This window comes from Scyliorhinus torazame, chromosome 5, assembly GCF_047496885.1.
Source record: "Scyliorhinus torazame isolate Kashiwa2021f chromosome 5, sScyTor2.1, whole genome shotgun sequence".
NCBI classification, from domain to species: domain Eukaryota; kingdom Metazoa; phylum Chordata; class Chondrichthyes; order Carcharhiniformes; family Scyliorhinidae; genus Scyliorhinus; species Scyliorhinus torazame.
In genome coordinates, this window is record NC_092711.1 from 302,098,182 (window position 1) to 302,113,451 (window position 15,270).

General features: G+C 45.1%; 1 protein-coding gene across 3 annotated transcripts in view; it reads left to right on the plus strand.

The window, feature by feature from the left end:
* tmem255a (transmembrane protein 255A) overlaps positions 1-12,996 on the plus strand; it is a 158,988-nt gene extending 145,992 nt beyond the window's left edge. For 2 of the 3 annotated variants that reach the window (XM_072505825.1, XM_072505827.1), the window contains 2 exons: positions 2,308-2,454; positions 9,258-12,996. In XM_072505825.1, the coding sequence (XP_072361926.1) occupies positions 2,308-2,454; positions 9,258-9,410 (300 nt within the window). In that variant the 3' untranslated portion in view covers positions 9,411-12,996. The remainder of the gene's footprint in view (positions 1-2,307; positions 2,455-9,257) is intronic. The other variant, XM_072505826.1, reaches the window with a different exon arrangement.
* Positions 12,997-15,270: the final 2,274 nt, after the last annotated feature.

Consider the following 15,270-nt stretch of genomic DNA (forward strand, 5'->3'; position numbering starts at 1 on the left):
CCGGGTGGGAGGGATCTTTGATTATGCTGCCCACTTTCTCCAGGCAGCGGGAGGTGTAGATGGAGTCAATGGATGGGAGGCAGATTCGTGTGATGGACTGGGCGGTGTTCACGACTCTCTGAAGTTTCTTGCGGTCCTGGGCCGAGCAGTTGCCATACCAGGCTGTGATGAGCCCGAAAGGATGCTTTCTATGGTGCATCTGTAAAAGTTGGTAAGGGTTAATATGGACATGCCAAATTTCCTTAGTTTCCTGAGGAAGTATAGGCGCTGTTGTGCTTTCTTGGTGGTAGCGTAGACATGGGTGGACCAGGACAAATTTTTGGAGATGTGCACCACTAGGAATTTGAAACTGCTAACCATCTCCACCTCGGCCCCGTTGATGCTGCCAGGGGTGTGTACAGTACTTTGCTTCCTGAAGTCAATGACCATCTCTTTAGTTTTGCTGGCATTGAGGGAGAGATTGTTGTCGCTACACCACTACCTCATTCGGGACTAATGCCTGCTTAACCTTAGAAGAACATGACCAAGTCTGTGATACATTGAAAATGTATCAAATTTAAATATTAATTTAGAAGTAGCATCGGTGAAGTATTTTTACAAAAATTGCATCTTTTTCTACAGTATTAAGATCCCACTGACCTCCTCAATGAGTCTGCTCATATCCCAGAACTCAGGAAAAATAAAATCATTCAGTGCTTCCTGCACAGGGAAATCCATGGTGCAGATCTTGACTTTTATGCAAATGTGTAAAATGAGTTGTTGACTCGCGATCGCCCAATCTGTATCATCCACAAAGGGCTACCTCCATATGCACAGTAAGAAGTCTTACAACACCAGGTTAAAGTCCAACAGGTTTGTTTCAAACACTAGCTTTCGGAACACTGCTCCTTCCTTAGGTGAATGTATGTACACATTGAGTAAGGATAAGAGCCGGATTGCCTGTATTGCTACTCCACCACCCTCACAATCTAAGCTGACACGACAAATAGCAATTGATGGGAGGCTTTAGCTGTCTTACATAGAGTTATGTTGAATATGAGTGACTGTTCAGTATGATAAGATTTTGAGCACCAGAAGTGATGAGCATGGTGGCTAAGTGGTTAGCACTGTTGCCTCACAGCTCCAGTATCCCAGGTTCAATTGCGACCTCGTGTGACTGTCTGTATGGAGTTTGCACTTTCTCCTGGCGTCTGCGTGGGTTTCCTCCGGGTGCTCCGGTTTCCTCCCAGTCCAAAGATGTTCAGGTTAGGTGGATTGGCCATGATAAATTGCCCCTCAGTGTCCAAAAGGTTAGGTGTGATTACGGGAATGGGGGACGGGGGTGTGGGCCTGGGTAAGGTGCTCTTTCAGAGGGTCGATGCAGACTCAATGGACCGAATGGCCTCCTTCTACACTGTAGGGATTCTATGATTACTCAAACTGCGCCCCTGCTCCAGAACCAGGAGGTGTTAGTTGAGTTGCTGTGGTCAGACCACTTCAACATTGAGCCAAGTATCTTTTCCCAATGGTTCAGTTGGTAAAGGCTTTTGAGGTACAACTCGCAAAGTCCTAGTTCCCATCAACTGTTGGTCAGTCGATGCTATATAGATGGTCTGAACTAGGTCTGCGTCTGCCGCAAGTGGTCTCAACACCTCCCCCCCCCCCCCGCAGGGTTATGAAATGTAAAAGTAAGTCAGGAGTCCCACTCTCGGTCACTATCAACTCATTCTTGCTGGGACAGGTACAACTTGCTGACATCCACTCTCTCTGCCTAAATATCTGAGGGCTTGGGTTGAGTACCTGAGAGCAGCTAATACCTACATCATACAGAAGGAAGCCGGTTGGTCCAGTTTTGTCCATGTCAAGCAGAATGTACATCAGCAGGGGACAGGGTGAGCAGGAGAGGGGAATTCTTGCATAAATGATTGTAAACTACAGCTCGCAACAATGCGCAGAAAAAAAATAGTTAAACATTTGCTGCATCTGGGTAATATTGTGGGAGCATTCACATTGAAAGAATGTTTTCAGTTGACTGCTCGTCCCAGTTATCTATCTCACATTGGCACTGTGGGGCTTTGGTGGGTCTTGTTTTAATGTCTTTCGTGTGGTCAGATTTCACTACTGAAATATTCTTCCCTATTCTAATAACGCATGGTTTTAGTCTTCCTTTTAAATTACATCAACATTTGATTTTATCCATAACAGACTGAGAACTGCTTAACCGAAGAGATTTAGTGTAAATCTTTTAACCAGTTTGAGAAGTATAGAATGAGATCACTCCCATTGGATCCAAATGGTTAAAAATCTCTTTCTCTGGTATTACTCCAGCAGACACCAACCGCTTCTCGGATCGCCTATGCACCTGAACCTCCACCTCCACCCATAATGTATGATCCTGGACAGCAGGTACTGGCCTATACAAACTTCTATCCTGGGCCTCCACATCTGCCACCTTACAGTCCATATGATATTCAGGTACGTATCTGTCAAAATGGTTGGTTAATATTACTGGACCTTCCTCCCATACTTTATACACGTCACTAATGAAATTAAATATGATACTTGCTAAGTGCATGTTCTCTAATCCTGCTGCTCTTTTATTCGGGGGAGGTTGGTTAGCTCAGTCAGCTGAATGGTTAGTGTGTGATCCAGGAAAAACTCCCAACAGTGTGGGTTCATTTCCTGTTCCGCACTGGAAGACATTGACCAATGCCAGACCGTCACTGCCAAAACCTGCCAAAACACAGCTCAGGGTGCAACATCAGCAGACAATGAGTCAGGGACCTACCTTCAGTCAAAACACACACTTTTCAAAGGGCTTCAAAGGGAAGGATAAGTCAAGCACGTGATCTGATATGTAAGAATGTGTAGGTTTCGAGAGAAGATAGGATCAGGGTCTGCTGTCCTGAATCCGACTTTCAAATATTATACTATTAACTGTGACAGCAGTAAAGACACCAGTCTGGGAGCATTGGTAACGGCACCTCTGCCGTTCTCGCCGGCCCGATACTCCACATGTGGTGGTAGTGGCGGCTCTGAGGATCGGGGGCAATGGAGGAGATATAAGAGAGTAGAGGGAGCATCGATTTGGACCCCGATTTATAATAACCACAGGTTTGTAACGGGTAGGCTAGATGGCGGGTTCTGAAGTTGGCAGAGGGCAGGAATTGGAAGAATGGGGGGTCTATTTATAGACGGGAGCTTTCCCAGCTAGAAAGCTTTGGAGGATAAATTTAAATTGCCAGCAGGGAATGGTTTTAGGTATTTGCAGGTGCGAGACTTCCTGAGAAAAAGGTGCCGGCCTTTCCGCTGCTGCTGCCACCCCGGGGGATACAGGATAGAGTAGTTTCCAGTACCTGGGTGGGAGAGAGGAAGGTATCGGATATTTACCAGGAGCTTTCGGAGGTGGAGGAAACTCCAGTGGAGGAGCTTAAGGGAAAGTGGGCGGACGAGTTAGGAGGCGAGACAGAGGCACGGCTATGGGCGGATGCCCTAAGCAGGGGTAATACCTCCTCATCAAGTGCCAGGCTTAGCCTGATGCAATTTAAGGTAGTCCACTGGGCACACATGACAGCGGCTAAGATGAGTAAGTTCTTCAGGGTTGAGGATAGGTGTGAGAGGTGCGCGGGAAGCCCAGCAAATCATGTCCACATATTTGGGGCATGCCTGAAGCTTAGAGGGTTTTGGCAGGATTTTGCTAAGGCAATGTCCGCGGTGCTAAAAACACGGGTGGTGCCGAGTCCGGAGGTAGCGATCTTTGGAGTGTCGGAAGATCCGGGAGTTCAGGGGCCGAAAGAGGCCGACGTCTTGGCCTTTGACTCCCTGGTAGCCCGGAGACGGATCTTTCTAATGTGGGGGGACTCGAAGCCCCCGAGTGTAGAGACCTGGGTTACTGACATGGCTGGGTTTCTCAGTCTCGAGAAAATAAAGATTGCCTTAAGAGGGTCAATGTTAGGGTTCTCCTGGAGATGGCAGCCGTTCGTCGACTTTCTCGGGGAAAATTAAAATGTCAGCAGATGCAGTATTCCAAAGGGGGGGGGGGGGGGGGGGGGGGGGGCGCTGATTGTTGTTGTATGATTGAGGCGCGTGAAAATTGGGCTGGGGGGGGGAAATGTTTATACTACCATGTTGATGTCATTGTTTCTGTTACTGTTATAAAGATTTGCAAATGCCTTAATAAAATATTATTTTTTTAAACTGAGAGACTCACCCTTCAAGGATTGCCATCTGGGAAAGGCTCACCAGCCTCCTGTGAATGAAACCTGGGGCCCATTATTGGGTGTGTGTAAAGTGTACCAATTCCAGAGCAGGAATTGCAGCCTGAACCAAGATTCCAATACCGTTGTTTAACTTTGGTGTAATGGTAACAGTCCCTTTCCACAGGTTGATGAGTTGGAATTGGCGGCACGGTAGCACAGTGGTTAGCACTGTTGCCTCACAGCTCCAGGGTCCCAGGTTCGATTCCCGGCTTGGGTCACAGTGTGTGTGGAGTCTGCTCGTTCTCCCTGTGTCGGCGTGGGTTTCCTCCGCGTGCATCTGTTCCTCCCCCCCCCCCCCCCCCCCCCCCCCCACAAGTCCCGAAAGACGTTCTGTTAGATGACTTGGACATTCTAAATTCTCTCTCTGTGTACCCGAGCAGCACTGGAATGTGGTGACTAGGGGATTTTCACAGGGACTTCATTGCAGAGTTAATGTTAGCCTACTTGTGACACGAATAAAGATTATTCTTAAGTCTAGCCCTGACACGATATTCTGGGTTTGAAATTGCAATATTTCCAGTGAAAACAAGTTGAAGTCCTGGCGTAGAAGGTGCCAATTTGGGACATAAGTCAAATATGCTGTTCTGAAATACACCAAATTCCAGAAAAATTGAATGCTGGTAGAAAAATGCACCCAGCTCTGATTCTATAAGAGTCTGCTCCACCATTCAATCATGGCTGATATTTTCTCATCCCCATTCTCCTGCCTTCTCGCCATAACCCCTGATCCCCTTATTAATCAAGAACCTATCTATCTCTGACTTAAAATCACTCAGTGAATTGGCCTCAACAGCCTTCTGCGGCAAAGAGTTCCACAGATTCACCACCCTCTGGCTGAAGAACTTCCTCCTCATCTCATTTTAAAGGATCGTCCCTTTAGTCTGGGATGGTGTCCTCTGATACTAGTGTTTCCTACAAGTGGAAACATCCTCTCCACGTCCACTCTATCCAGGCCCCACAGTATCTTGTAAGTTGAAAAAAACCAGAAATTGAAAACCAAATCAGATATCCCAGAAGCTCTACAACTTGTACGACTTCTGACTTAATGGGTAAGTTACCAACTGACTGTCGGACTTCCATCAAACTGACTGGGGTGGAATATGGTCACAGCTGAGATATTTTTAATCAGTGAGGAAGTCAAGGGTTTTGGGGATAAGACGGGTAAGTGGAGTTGAGAATTATCCCATCAGTTCAGTAATGGTCTCAATGAATGGCAGAGCAGATTAGATGGGCCTGCTTCTGCTCCTATTGACGGGATTTCTCTCTCTCTCTCTCTCTCCACCCCCCCACCACCACCGCCATGGTATGTTTTGGCGAGGTGGGGGCGCCCGCCATTGGCCAGTGACCGGAGGATCAGGCCAGTGGGATCAACCAGAAAATCCTGCCTTTTGTCTTGTGGCCTCGGAGAAAGTTCCCATCAATCAGCTTTGACTAGAGCAATTCTAAAAACCTTTTTTCACCTGTAAAATGAGAATATTTTTGCCAGCTGGTCTTTCATCAGCTACGGGCTGGAACGTCTTTTGCTTTCCAATCTTCTGTGATGAGTTCACCATAGGCATTGCCCATAAAATGGAGACAGGAACTCATCAAATTCCCTCAGCTAGATTTCATTCCCAGTTCTACTTATGTTGCTGGACCATGACTTATGAGTCCTTCCCCTCCCAATCCCACTTTTTCTGCCAGCTGTCAGGAGATGTCTTTAACCCTGACACTGGACAGGCAACACAAACTTTGAAACCCCTGGTCACGGCTGGGAAATTTAAGATTACCTGTGCAATGAACCACAACAGCATGTACTGCTAACTTTCATACTCCTTTTGAACAACGCCCAAGTTACAGTAGCTGAATCCGTGCACAGTAGTTAGAAACTACCATCTAAACGGTAACAAGTTCCATATACATTGCTTCAGCACTGGGTTTCCATGTCTCTGAGTCGCAGTGGGTTGTGATCCTTTTTAGTAGCACGTTAACATTTGTGGTGGCCAGGGAGATCTGGGGGATTGGGGGGGTGGGGGGGGGGGGAGGGGGGGTGGAATCCAGGGAGGATGGTTAGTGGGGTCCCGGCAGGGCCGTCAGTTGTTTTAGTTAATGTATATGCACCCAATTTGGGACAATGCGGACTTTGTTAAGAAGCTTGTAGCGTCCATCCGGACTTGAATTCACATCAGCTGATAATATGGGGCGATTTTAGTTGTGTGTTGGACCTTAGGGTGAATAGGTCCAGCCCCAAGTCAGAGGCCAGGTCCGGGATGGCAAAGGAGCTGGGAGTATTTATGGATCAGATGAGGAGGGACCCGTGGAGGTTTAGACATCTGGGAGAGAGGGCATCTTCCTTCTTCTCCCATGTACATTGGGTATACTCCCGTATTGATATTTTTGTGGTGGGGAGGTCCACCATGTTCCAGCAAAATGGGGGAGAATGGAGGTACCGGCTCGAGCTCCTGAGGAGGTTTGGGTTTAGACCAACGTTTGTTTCATGGGTGCGGTTGCTGTATACATCCCCGACGGCAAGGATGAACGTGATGACTTTGGGGTATTTTAGGTTGCATAGGGGAACAAGGCAGGAATGCCAGCTGTCCCCGTTGCATTGGCTATTGAGCCCTTGGCGATTGCGCTATGGGCTTCAAGGCAGTGGAAGGGCATAGTAAGGGGAGGAAGGGAGCATTTTGGATAAGGATTGTTATACATTTCAAACCCGCTTGAGTGCACGGGTTGAATGATGGACCTACTGGGAAGTTCAGTTCATTTTCGGAGTATAAACTGAACGTGGCAAACAGTGAGGTATTTCCGGTGAATGCCCAGGGGAGGAGTGTGAATTTGGAAGCCCTGCCATTCAAGCTGGCTAGGATAAGGTTTCTGAGTATTCAAGTGGCTCATGGCAGGGCCACAATGTACAAATGGAATCTGGTCAATCTGGTAGAGGGGGTCAAAGGGGATTGGAATAGGTGGGATGCCCTGCTGCTGTCTCTGGCGGGGAGGGTACAGACCATGAAGATGAATGTTTTGCCAAGGTGTTTATTTGTTTTTCAGTCCCTTCCAATATTCCTCCATGAGGCATTTTTCACAAGGGTGCATAAATTAATTGCAGAATTTGTTTGGGCAAGCAGGGCACCTAGGATTCGGATGACCTTTATGCCGCGAGGGCGGCAAGTGGGGGAGGGTTGGCGCTCCCTAATTGGTTGTACTATTATTGGGCGGCAAACATGGAGAACGTGAGATGTTGGTTGAGAGAGAGGGAGTTCAGAATAGGTGCCAGTGGAGGAGGCCTCGTGTGGGGATGAGCTTGAGCAGTGGCGACGGCCCAGCTCCCGTTTTCTCTGGGTAGGCACACTAGCAGTCCGGTCGTTGTGTCATCTCTCAAAATATGGCATCAGTTGAGGCGGCACTTTGGTATAGGAAGTATGTCAGTACTAGCCCCAATATGTGGGAACCACAGGTTTGTACCAGGAGGGATGGATGCGAAGTACATGAGTTAGTATAGGGAAGGGATGGAGCGGGTTAGGGATATGTTCATAGAGGGGAGGTTCATGAGGCTAGAGGAATTGCAGGGCAATTCAAGTTGCTAAGGGGGAGTGAATGGTTTAGCTCAGTGGGCTAGACAGCTGGTTTGTGATGCAGAACAAGGTCAGCAGCGCGGGTTCAATTCCTGTAGAATTCTGAATTGTGAGAATTCAGCTGAGAATTCTGAATTGTCCCTTTGTGTACCCGAACAGGCGCCGGAATGTGGCGACTAGGGGCGTTGCACAGTAACTTCATTGCAGTGCTAATGTAAGCCTACTTGTGGGAATAAAAGATTATTTCTTAATTCAGATCTTTTCAGGTCCGGGATTTTGCATGTAATGAGCAGCCCTCGTTCCCTCAGCTGCCAAAGTATACGCTGTTGGATAAGTTGTTAATTCAGGTTGAGCTGGGCGGGGAGGAGGGTGGGAATGGGGCCATTTCCGGGTGGTTTGTGGAGATGGAGAAGGCGCCAGTGAAGGAGTTAAGGTGGGAATGGGAGGAGGACCTGGGGATCGAGCTTGGGTGGGGGGCCCAGAATGAAATAATGCACCGGATAAATTCGACCTCATCCTGTGCTAGGATGAGCCTTACACCGTTCAAGGTGGTGCATAGGGCCAATATGACTCGGGGCCCGTATGAGTGGGTTTTCCCCGGAAGTGGAGGATGTATGTGAGAGATGTGGAAGGGGGCCGGCGAACCATGCTCATATGTGCACAAAGTTGGGAGTTTCCTGGGCAGTGGGTTTCGAGACTCTGTCAGAAATAGTGGGGGTGAGGATGTCACCATGCCTTTCGGTGGCGATTTTTGGTGTTTTAGATCTGCTGGAGGGGAGGGGGAGTTCGATGTAGTGGCCTTCGCCACTCAGACTGCCTGGCGGCAAATCTTACTGAGTTGGAGGTTGGCAATGCCGCCAGGGTCTCAGCGTGGCTGGGGGATTTGTATGGATTTTAAAACTGCAGACGATCAAGTTCACTCTCCAGGGGTCAGAAGATGGGTCCTATGTAAGATGGAGGCTCTTTCTGTCCTTACTTGAGGATCTGTTTGTCACCAGCGGGTGGAGGAAGCATGTTTATATTTGCTCGTGGTATGTGCACATTACCAATTGTGTTTGGAATAAAATATATTTTCTTTTAGAAGAAAGAATTAATGTAACAAAGTTTAAAGCCAGTAAACAGTACCTTATTTTGCAGTCTGTTGTTGCATTTGATAGCAACTGCTAATTTTGTCGATAAAATTGTATTTGCAAGATTTGCTGTTTGTTTTTTTGAAAACAAACAGCAAATCTTTTTTATTAAAAGCTGGAAGCTTGCCATGTTATGGTTTTAGTCTTTGAAACAAGTGTTAAATCATGTTAAAGTGTAAGGCATCATGGATACAAGTGCTTGATAATTTCTGTAAATGTGTTTGAATAACATGAGAACATTTGCTGGTAGACACCATGTAAAGAAAAAAAGTCATAGGCATTAGGGTGGACTGTGTAACTAATGCATTTAACATTTAACTGTTTCTCTTTCCCAGCATCCAAGTATATTCTCAGCCTCCACACCATCTGATGATTCACAGTCTATCTCACAGTCTGCTTCAAGTTATATGTGGCCGCCAAACACTCCTCCTCGCTACTCGCCGGCATACTTTCCGCCGGATGAAAAGCCGCCACCCTACACACCGTAGATCGCTCCTTATTTTCATCATCACTACAGACTTTTTGAAGACCTCCATTGCTAGGACGTTGTCCACGCAGATCACTTTGCGATCTCCATGTGCGTACTCTCACTCACTCATTCACGATGATGAGTTTGTAGAGAGGAACCCTTCTGTAAAACAAAACATCAGCATATCATCCCGCTACCTTTTATTAAGGGTATGTTAGTCCTTGTTTGTTGGGAAATGATGCACTATACTTTAGGTGTATTTAAAAAAAGAACAAAGACTTAGAAAGCTAAAAACCCATTAGCAGCGTCAAATCAGTCACAATCTAATTAAATAGTGGAACAGACTGGAGGGGCTGAATAGTCTACACCAATGCTATGTTGCTAATTTATCAATTAAGCTGTATAGGTATATAATTTAAAACAAATTATCTATTTTAGCTCTGTAGTCTATCATTATCTTTCAGTTCTTTTTTACCGATAGTCTGCATTGCTCTTTATGAAGATCATGTGCATATTCTTGGATAAATGTCGAGATAAAAGTTTCACTGCTGCCGTTGTGAAATAGATCCTGTGCTAAACCAGCAAAGACCCATTTTAAATCAGGAACTGATGGCAAGCCAGGTCATAACAAGAGCCAGACGGGCTCTCTTAAGCTTGTTCTTCTTTCTGAGTGGAGTCAGGTGATCTCTGCTGGCAGACATATGGGTATTCTAATTGATCTTTCCAATCTGAAGGGCCTTGAATTAAGAAATGAGAAGATCAACCAGGGTTCCAATTACTGATTTCACCTGACTGGAAGTCAGTGTGTGAAGGCGTTGGATGAGAACGAGGTAAAGCTCGTGATTCACATGTGTAATGACCCAATGGGCAAGCTACAGAAGACAAACACTAGCAAAGAGTGAGTGTCTATAGAAGAGAAGAGGTGTGGGGACTATTAAGCCTGGGAACAAGTATGATTCTGATTCCCAATTTCACCTAAAGCCGCACGATCAATGCACAATCTCTAACAGCTGTTTACAGAGCCCAACCAAAGCAACCCAAAATCAGATTCTTCGCTGGTGCTGGCGTTCCGTGCTGACCATCCAACATTTTGAGGGAAGGCAAGGAAATATTTAATGATATCCATGGGATAACAAATGGCTTTGGGGTATGTTTGAAGGTCAGGAAACAATTCTGAAAGCATGCAACCTGACCACCATTTGATACAAAACAAGGGAATTGTTACTTTTGTATTATGAATTGCTGTGAGATGGGTGGCAGAATTCACAGGATCTGCGGAGCGTACCCCTCAGAGCTTTGAAGGTGTGAGGCACAGGATGGAATTGCAGAGACATTTGGATGGCTAACAACCCCATGAATATTCGTCATCTATCCCATAAACAGTTGGTAGGAATAATAATCCAAGAATGAGACAAAGTAATGCCAGTGAGTGACTATAGAGCCTTACCATTCATTTCGGAAGTGTGTTCAACTGTTGAGTATTGTTGGGAATCAAACTCGCCATGTTGTGGTTAGAAAACATGAGAAAGATCGAGGTTTTTTTTTAAAAGCCGGGACAGCATTGAACATTATTCTTCTGCTCTTCTTTCTTTCACAGGGGCCAACTTTCAATGCCCCTAAATTATGAGGCTGGAAATTTCTGGAGTCAGTTAGGAAGGAAGTTCATAGTTTGACATGTGAGGAACGGGAGTGGCAGAAATTTGTAACCTAATTTTGCTGGGAGTTTCACCCAGTTTAAACTGACCACCTGGGGAGTGGAGCTAAGGGCAGATCTTTAGCTTATTCATGGCCACATACGGAAAGCGTGTGTCAGTGGGAGTTCTTGGACTATTACAGGAAAAAGGTTGCCATTTATATCTTGAGCGTTAAAACTGTTTTCTGTCAAGGGTATGGGATTGAGCTTTTGTGACCATCACCCATTATACAGTATTCTCCCACTTGGGTTGATTCTTCATTACTCTTATCTAACACTTGCACATCACATCTGTAGCATGGTGCCGAGGGCTACACATAAGTTACCCCCAAGTATCAACCGACCAACACATCATGTAACCTCAGTTGACAAATCGTCCCCTTTTCTAGCTGTATATTCATCCCAGCAAATGGTTTGCTTTGTCCAAACATAGAAAGTTGGTTTAGGAGCAGAAAACGGAGTTAGTGGGGGAAATGTTATTTGGACTGCCAAAAGGAAGGAAGTGGTCAATACCCTGGTCCTCTTTTGATCCTGATAAAAGCAAGTCAAATGAACCCACACTCTCAAAAACAGAAAAGTGGAAGGTTGTAAAAAAAGTAAAATGCTTCAGGAAGATGGAGACAAAATGCCCGAGTGCAATTTTAGATAAATACATTCTGGGAGAAAGGCAAGATATAGACATAGACATTTATTGGAAGTGCACTGAAGGGTGTGGGGGGGAACAGAGAGAGAGAGAGGAAAAGTCAATGCATAATTCCTTGAAAGTGCAAATGCAGGTGGGTAAAATCATACAAAGGCCACCAGAATTCTGGGTTTCATAAACAGGGTGCATGGTACCTGGATACAGGAGTAATGTGGAATTCTGTCTCAATTCACATGATGCAAAACCACATATCACAACTGGATAGGTATAACAGCAGTACAGATGGAGGAGACAAATTGGTGAACGGAAACTCATCAGGAGGTTGGGGAAAGAATGAAAGACTCCTGCAACGTGAAGCCTACTTTAAAAAAGAAATTGGGTGTTTACTAACATCTATTTGAGCTTTCTTATTTTATGATTATATTAAAATAATCTTTTGTGTTGCAGCTACAGGTCTTAATGGATCATTCCATTTTACTTGCACAGATTTTTTTTTTAAAAATCATTAATTTAATTAATGTTCTATTTTGTTTGCCAACGTTATCCCTGAGAATCTTGCTGCTTGCTAGGTTTACAATAACAGAACGCAAGTTATCTAGTGTGCAGCTAATTATTTTTCAAAACCTTAGGTAAAAGTTAATCTATTTAGGTTTCTTGCAAGAAAAGCTGTTGCCAGTTAATCTGGTTTCCAACATGTATTGCTCTGGAAAGCTAGGCAGGGGGGACTCAGTTTTCATAGGAGTTCTATGGTAATTTACCTTACCAGTAACTGAAAAGCTCCACAAAGTGTGCGAACCCAGGCCCTGTACATTAAATTCTGTTAGATTCTGCGACAGTTAGAGAAAGACGATTCTCTAAGCATAGTGGAATAATTTGCAGGAGGCAGATCTCTTGACTACTTGCTGTAGTGATTGTAGAAGAAGTGAATTTCAATATGCCTAGTGCAAAGGGCAACGAACAACGAAACTGGGATTTTTGGGATGGGTCACAGGTGGAAAATCCGGAGGGACAGCCAAACATCCATTGACTGTGGGCGGGATTTCACCGAAGTTACAGTTTTTCCTGGATCATTGGTTGAATTGTATTTGACCACTTACATCTACTGTACAATTCTAATATATGGGAGAAATGTATATTGATAAAAAAATAATCATGTAAAATTAGCATTATGTCTTGGTAACAGTGTTATTTATAAATTATTCAGCAGACTACAATATGTTTTGCTGTATCACCTGGATTTTAATAAAATGTGTAACTTAAAACTAAAAACCATTGCTTTGTACAAAAAAAAGGTTACCTACCTCATAGCGCCTTCAATCCTTGGTATCCTCCTAACACCACTGAATCAAGGTTGGATTTGACGTTCGAAGGAATCCACGCAGTGGGTGACAGTTACTAATACTTTGGTAATGCTCACCCAAATATCACCACTGCTCCTGAGCTGAAAGTAAAAATGGTCCTTTGCACAAGATATTATTACAGGCGAGGTGTTAGCGTAGTGGTATTGTCACTGGACTAGTAATCCAGAAATCCAGGGCAAGATCTGGGGACTGACGTTCAAATCCCACCACGGCAGATGGTGAAATGTTAATATTTTTTAAAACTGGAATTAAAAGTCTAACGACGACCATGAAACCATTGTTGATTGTCATGAACACCCAGCTGGTTTACTGATGGAAATCTGCCATCCTTACCTGGCCTAGTCAGCGACTCCCATGCCCCGTAAATGAATTTTTAAAAAAATTACAGGCCTGAGCGAATGATTGGATGAGGACACTGTGTGGTATCATATTGAAAAGTGAACAAAATACATAACCAGGATCCTCAACTCAACAACAGAGGCTAACCCAAAAGTAATACGCATCAGACATCCCAGTAGCAAAATGCATTCACCACAAGTGTTCGCACATATTTGGTGGCATCGTAGCACAGTGGTTAGCACTGCTGCCTCACAGCGCCAGGCACCCACTACCCTCTGTGTAAAAAACTTGCCTCGTACATCTACTCTAAACCTTGCCCCTCTCACCTTAAACCTATGCCCCCTAGTAATTGACCCCTCTACCCCGGGGAAAAGCCTCTGACTATCCACTCTGTCTATGCCCCTCATAATTTTGTAGACCTCTATCAGGTCGCCCCTCAACCTCCTTCGTTCCAGTGAGAATAAACCGAGTTTATTCAACCGCTCCTCATAGCTAATGCCCTCCATACCAGGCAACATTCTGGTAAATCTCTTCTGCACCCTCTCTAAAGCCTCCACATCCTTCTGGTAGTGTGGCGACCAGAATTGAACACCATACTCCAAGTGTGGCCTAACTAAAGTTCTATACAGCTGCAACATGACTTGCCAATTCTTATACTCAATGCCCCGGCCAATGAAGGCAAGCATGCCGTATGCCTTCTTGACTACCTTCTCCACCTGTGTTGCCCCTTTCAGTGACCTGTGGACCTGTACTCCCAGATCTCGCTGGCTTTCAATACTCTTGAGGGTTCTACCATTCACTGTATATTCCCTACCTGCATTAGACCTTCCAAAATGCATTACCTCACATTTGTCCGGATTAAACTCCATCTGTCATCTCTCCGCCCAAGTCTCCAAACAATCTAAATCCTGCTGTATCCTCTGACAGTCCTCATCGCCATCCGCAATTCCACCAACCTTTGTGTCGTCTGCAAACTTACTAATCAGACCAGTTACATTTTCCTCCAAATCATTTATATATACCACAAACAGCAAAGGTCCCAGCACTGATCCCTGTGGAACACCACTGGTCACAGCCCTCCAATTAGAAAAGGCTGTAAAGGCTATCCTTTTTTGTCCCCAATATCTTTGCTCGGAAATCTTCCCTTCATTTTGAATAAGCGGGTCGAAGCCATTCTTCAGCCATTCAAAGCCCAGGTCAGGCCATACCTGGAGTACTGGGAACAGTTCTCGGCACCACACCTTAGGAAGGATATCTTGGCTTTTTGAGAGAGTGAAGTGAAGAGATGTCTCGATCAATAAATTGTAAAACTGAGATTGATAGATTTTTGTTAACGAAGGGTTTAAAGGGTAGAGCAAGGGTGGGTATGTAATGTTAGGCGTCATATCAGCCATGATCTCATTGTATGACAACAGGTCAGAGGAGCTAAATGGCCTACTCCTGTTCCTATGTTCCTGAGGCCATGTGAAATAAATAGCCATTATATTTAATAAAGTGATCTGGTAGAATGCGCACCTCTACTGATATCCATAAAGTGAAAGCAATATTCTAAATTCAATTTAGAAAAATCTCTTGTTCAAACAAAACTATTTCTAGCAGGAAATGCAAGAGTATCCTTGGAGCAACTGTCAAATTGAATGAGGTTAATTGGTCTCCCCAATTTGCTGAGTTGAAACTGGATCCACAATGTGCAGTGTTTCAGGGCAGAGATTTCAACTTACAAGTTGAAAAGAATGCGCATTACATCTGTACGGCTAACTTAGGGTCATGAGATAGCTTCATTTAGCTCCGACTTGGAAAGCAGTCCTCTGAGATTATTGAAGCAGGCCTTTCAACTATAAGA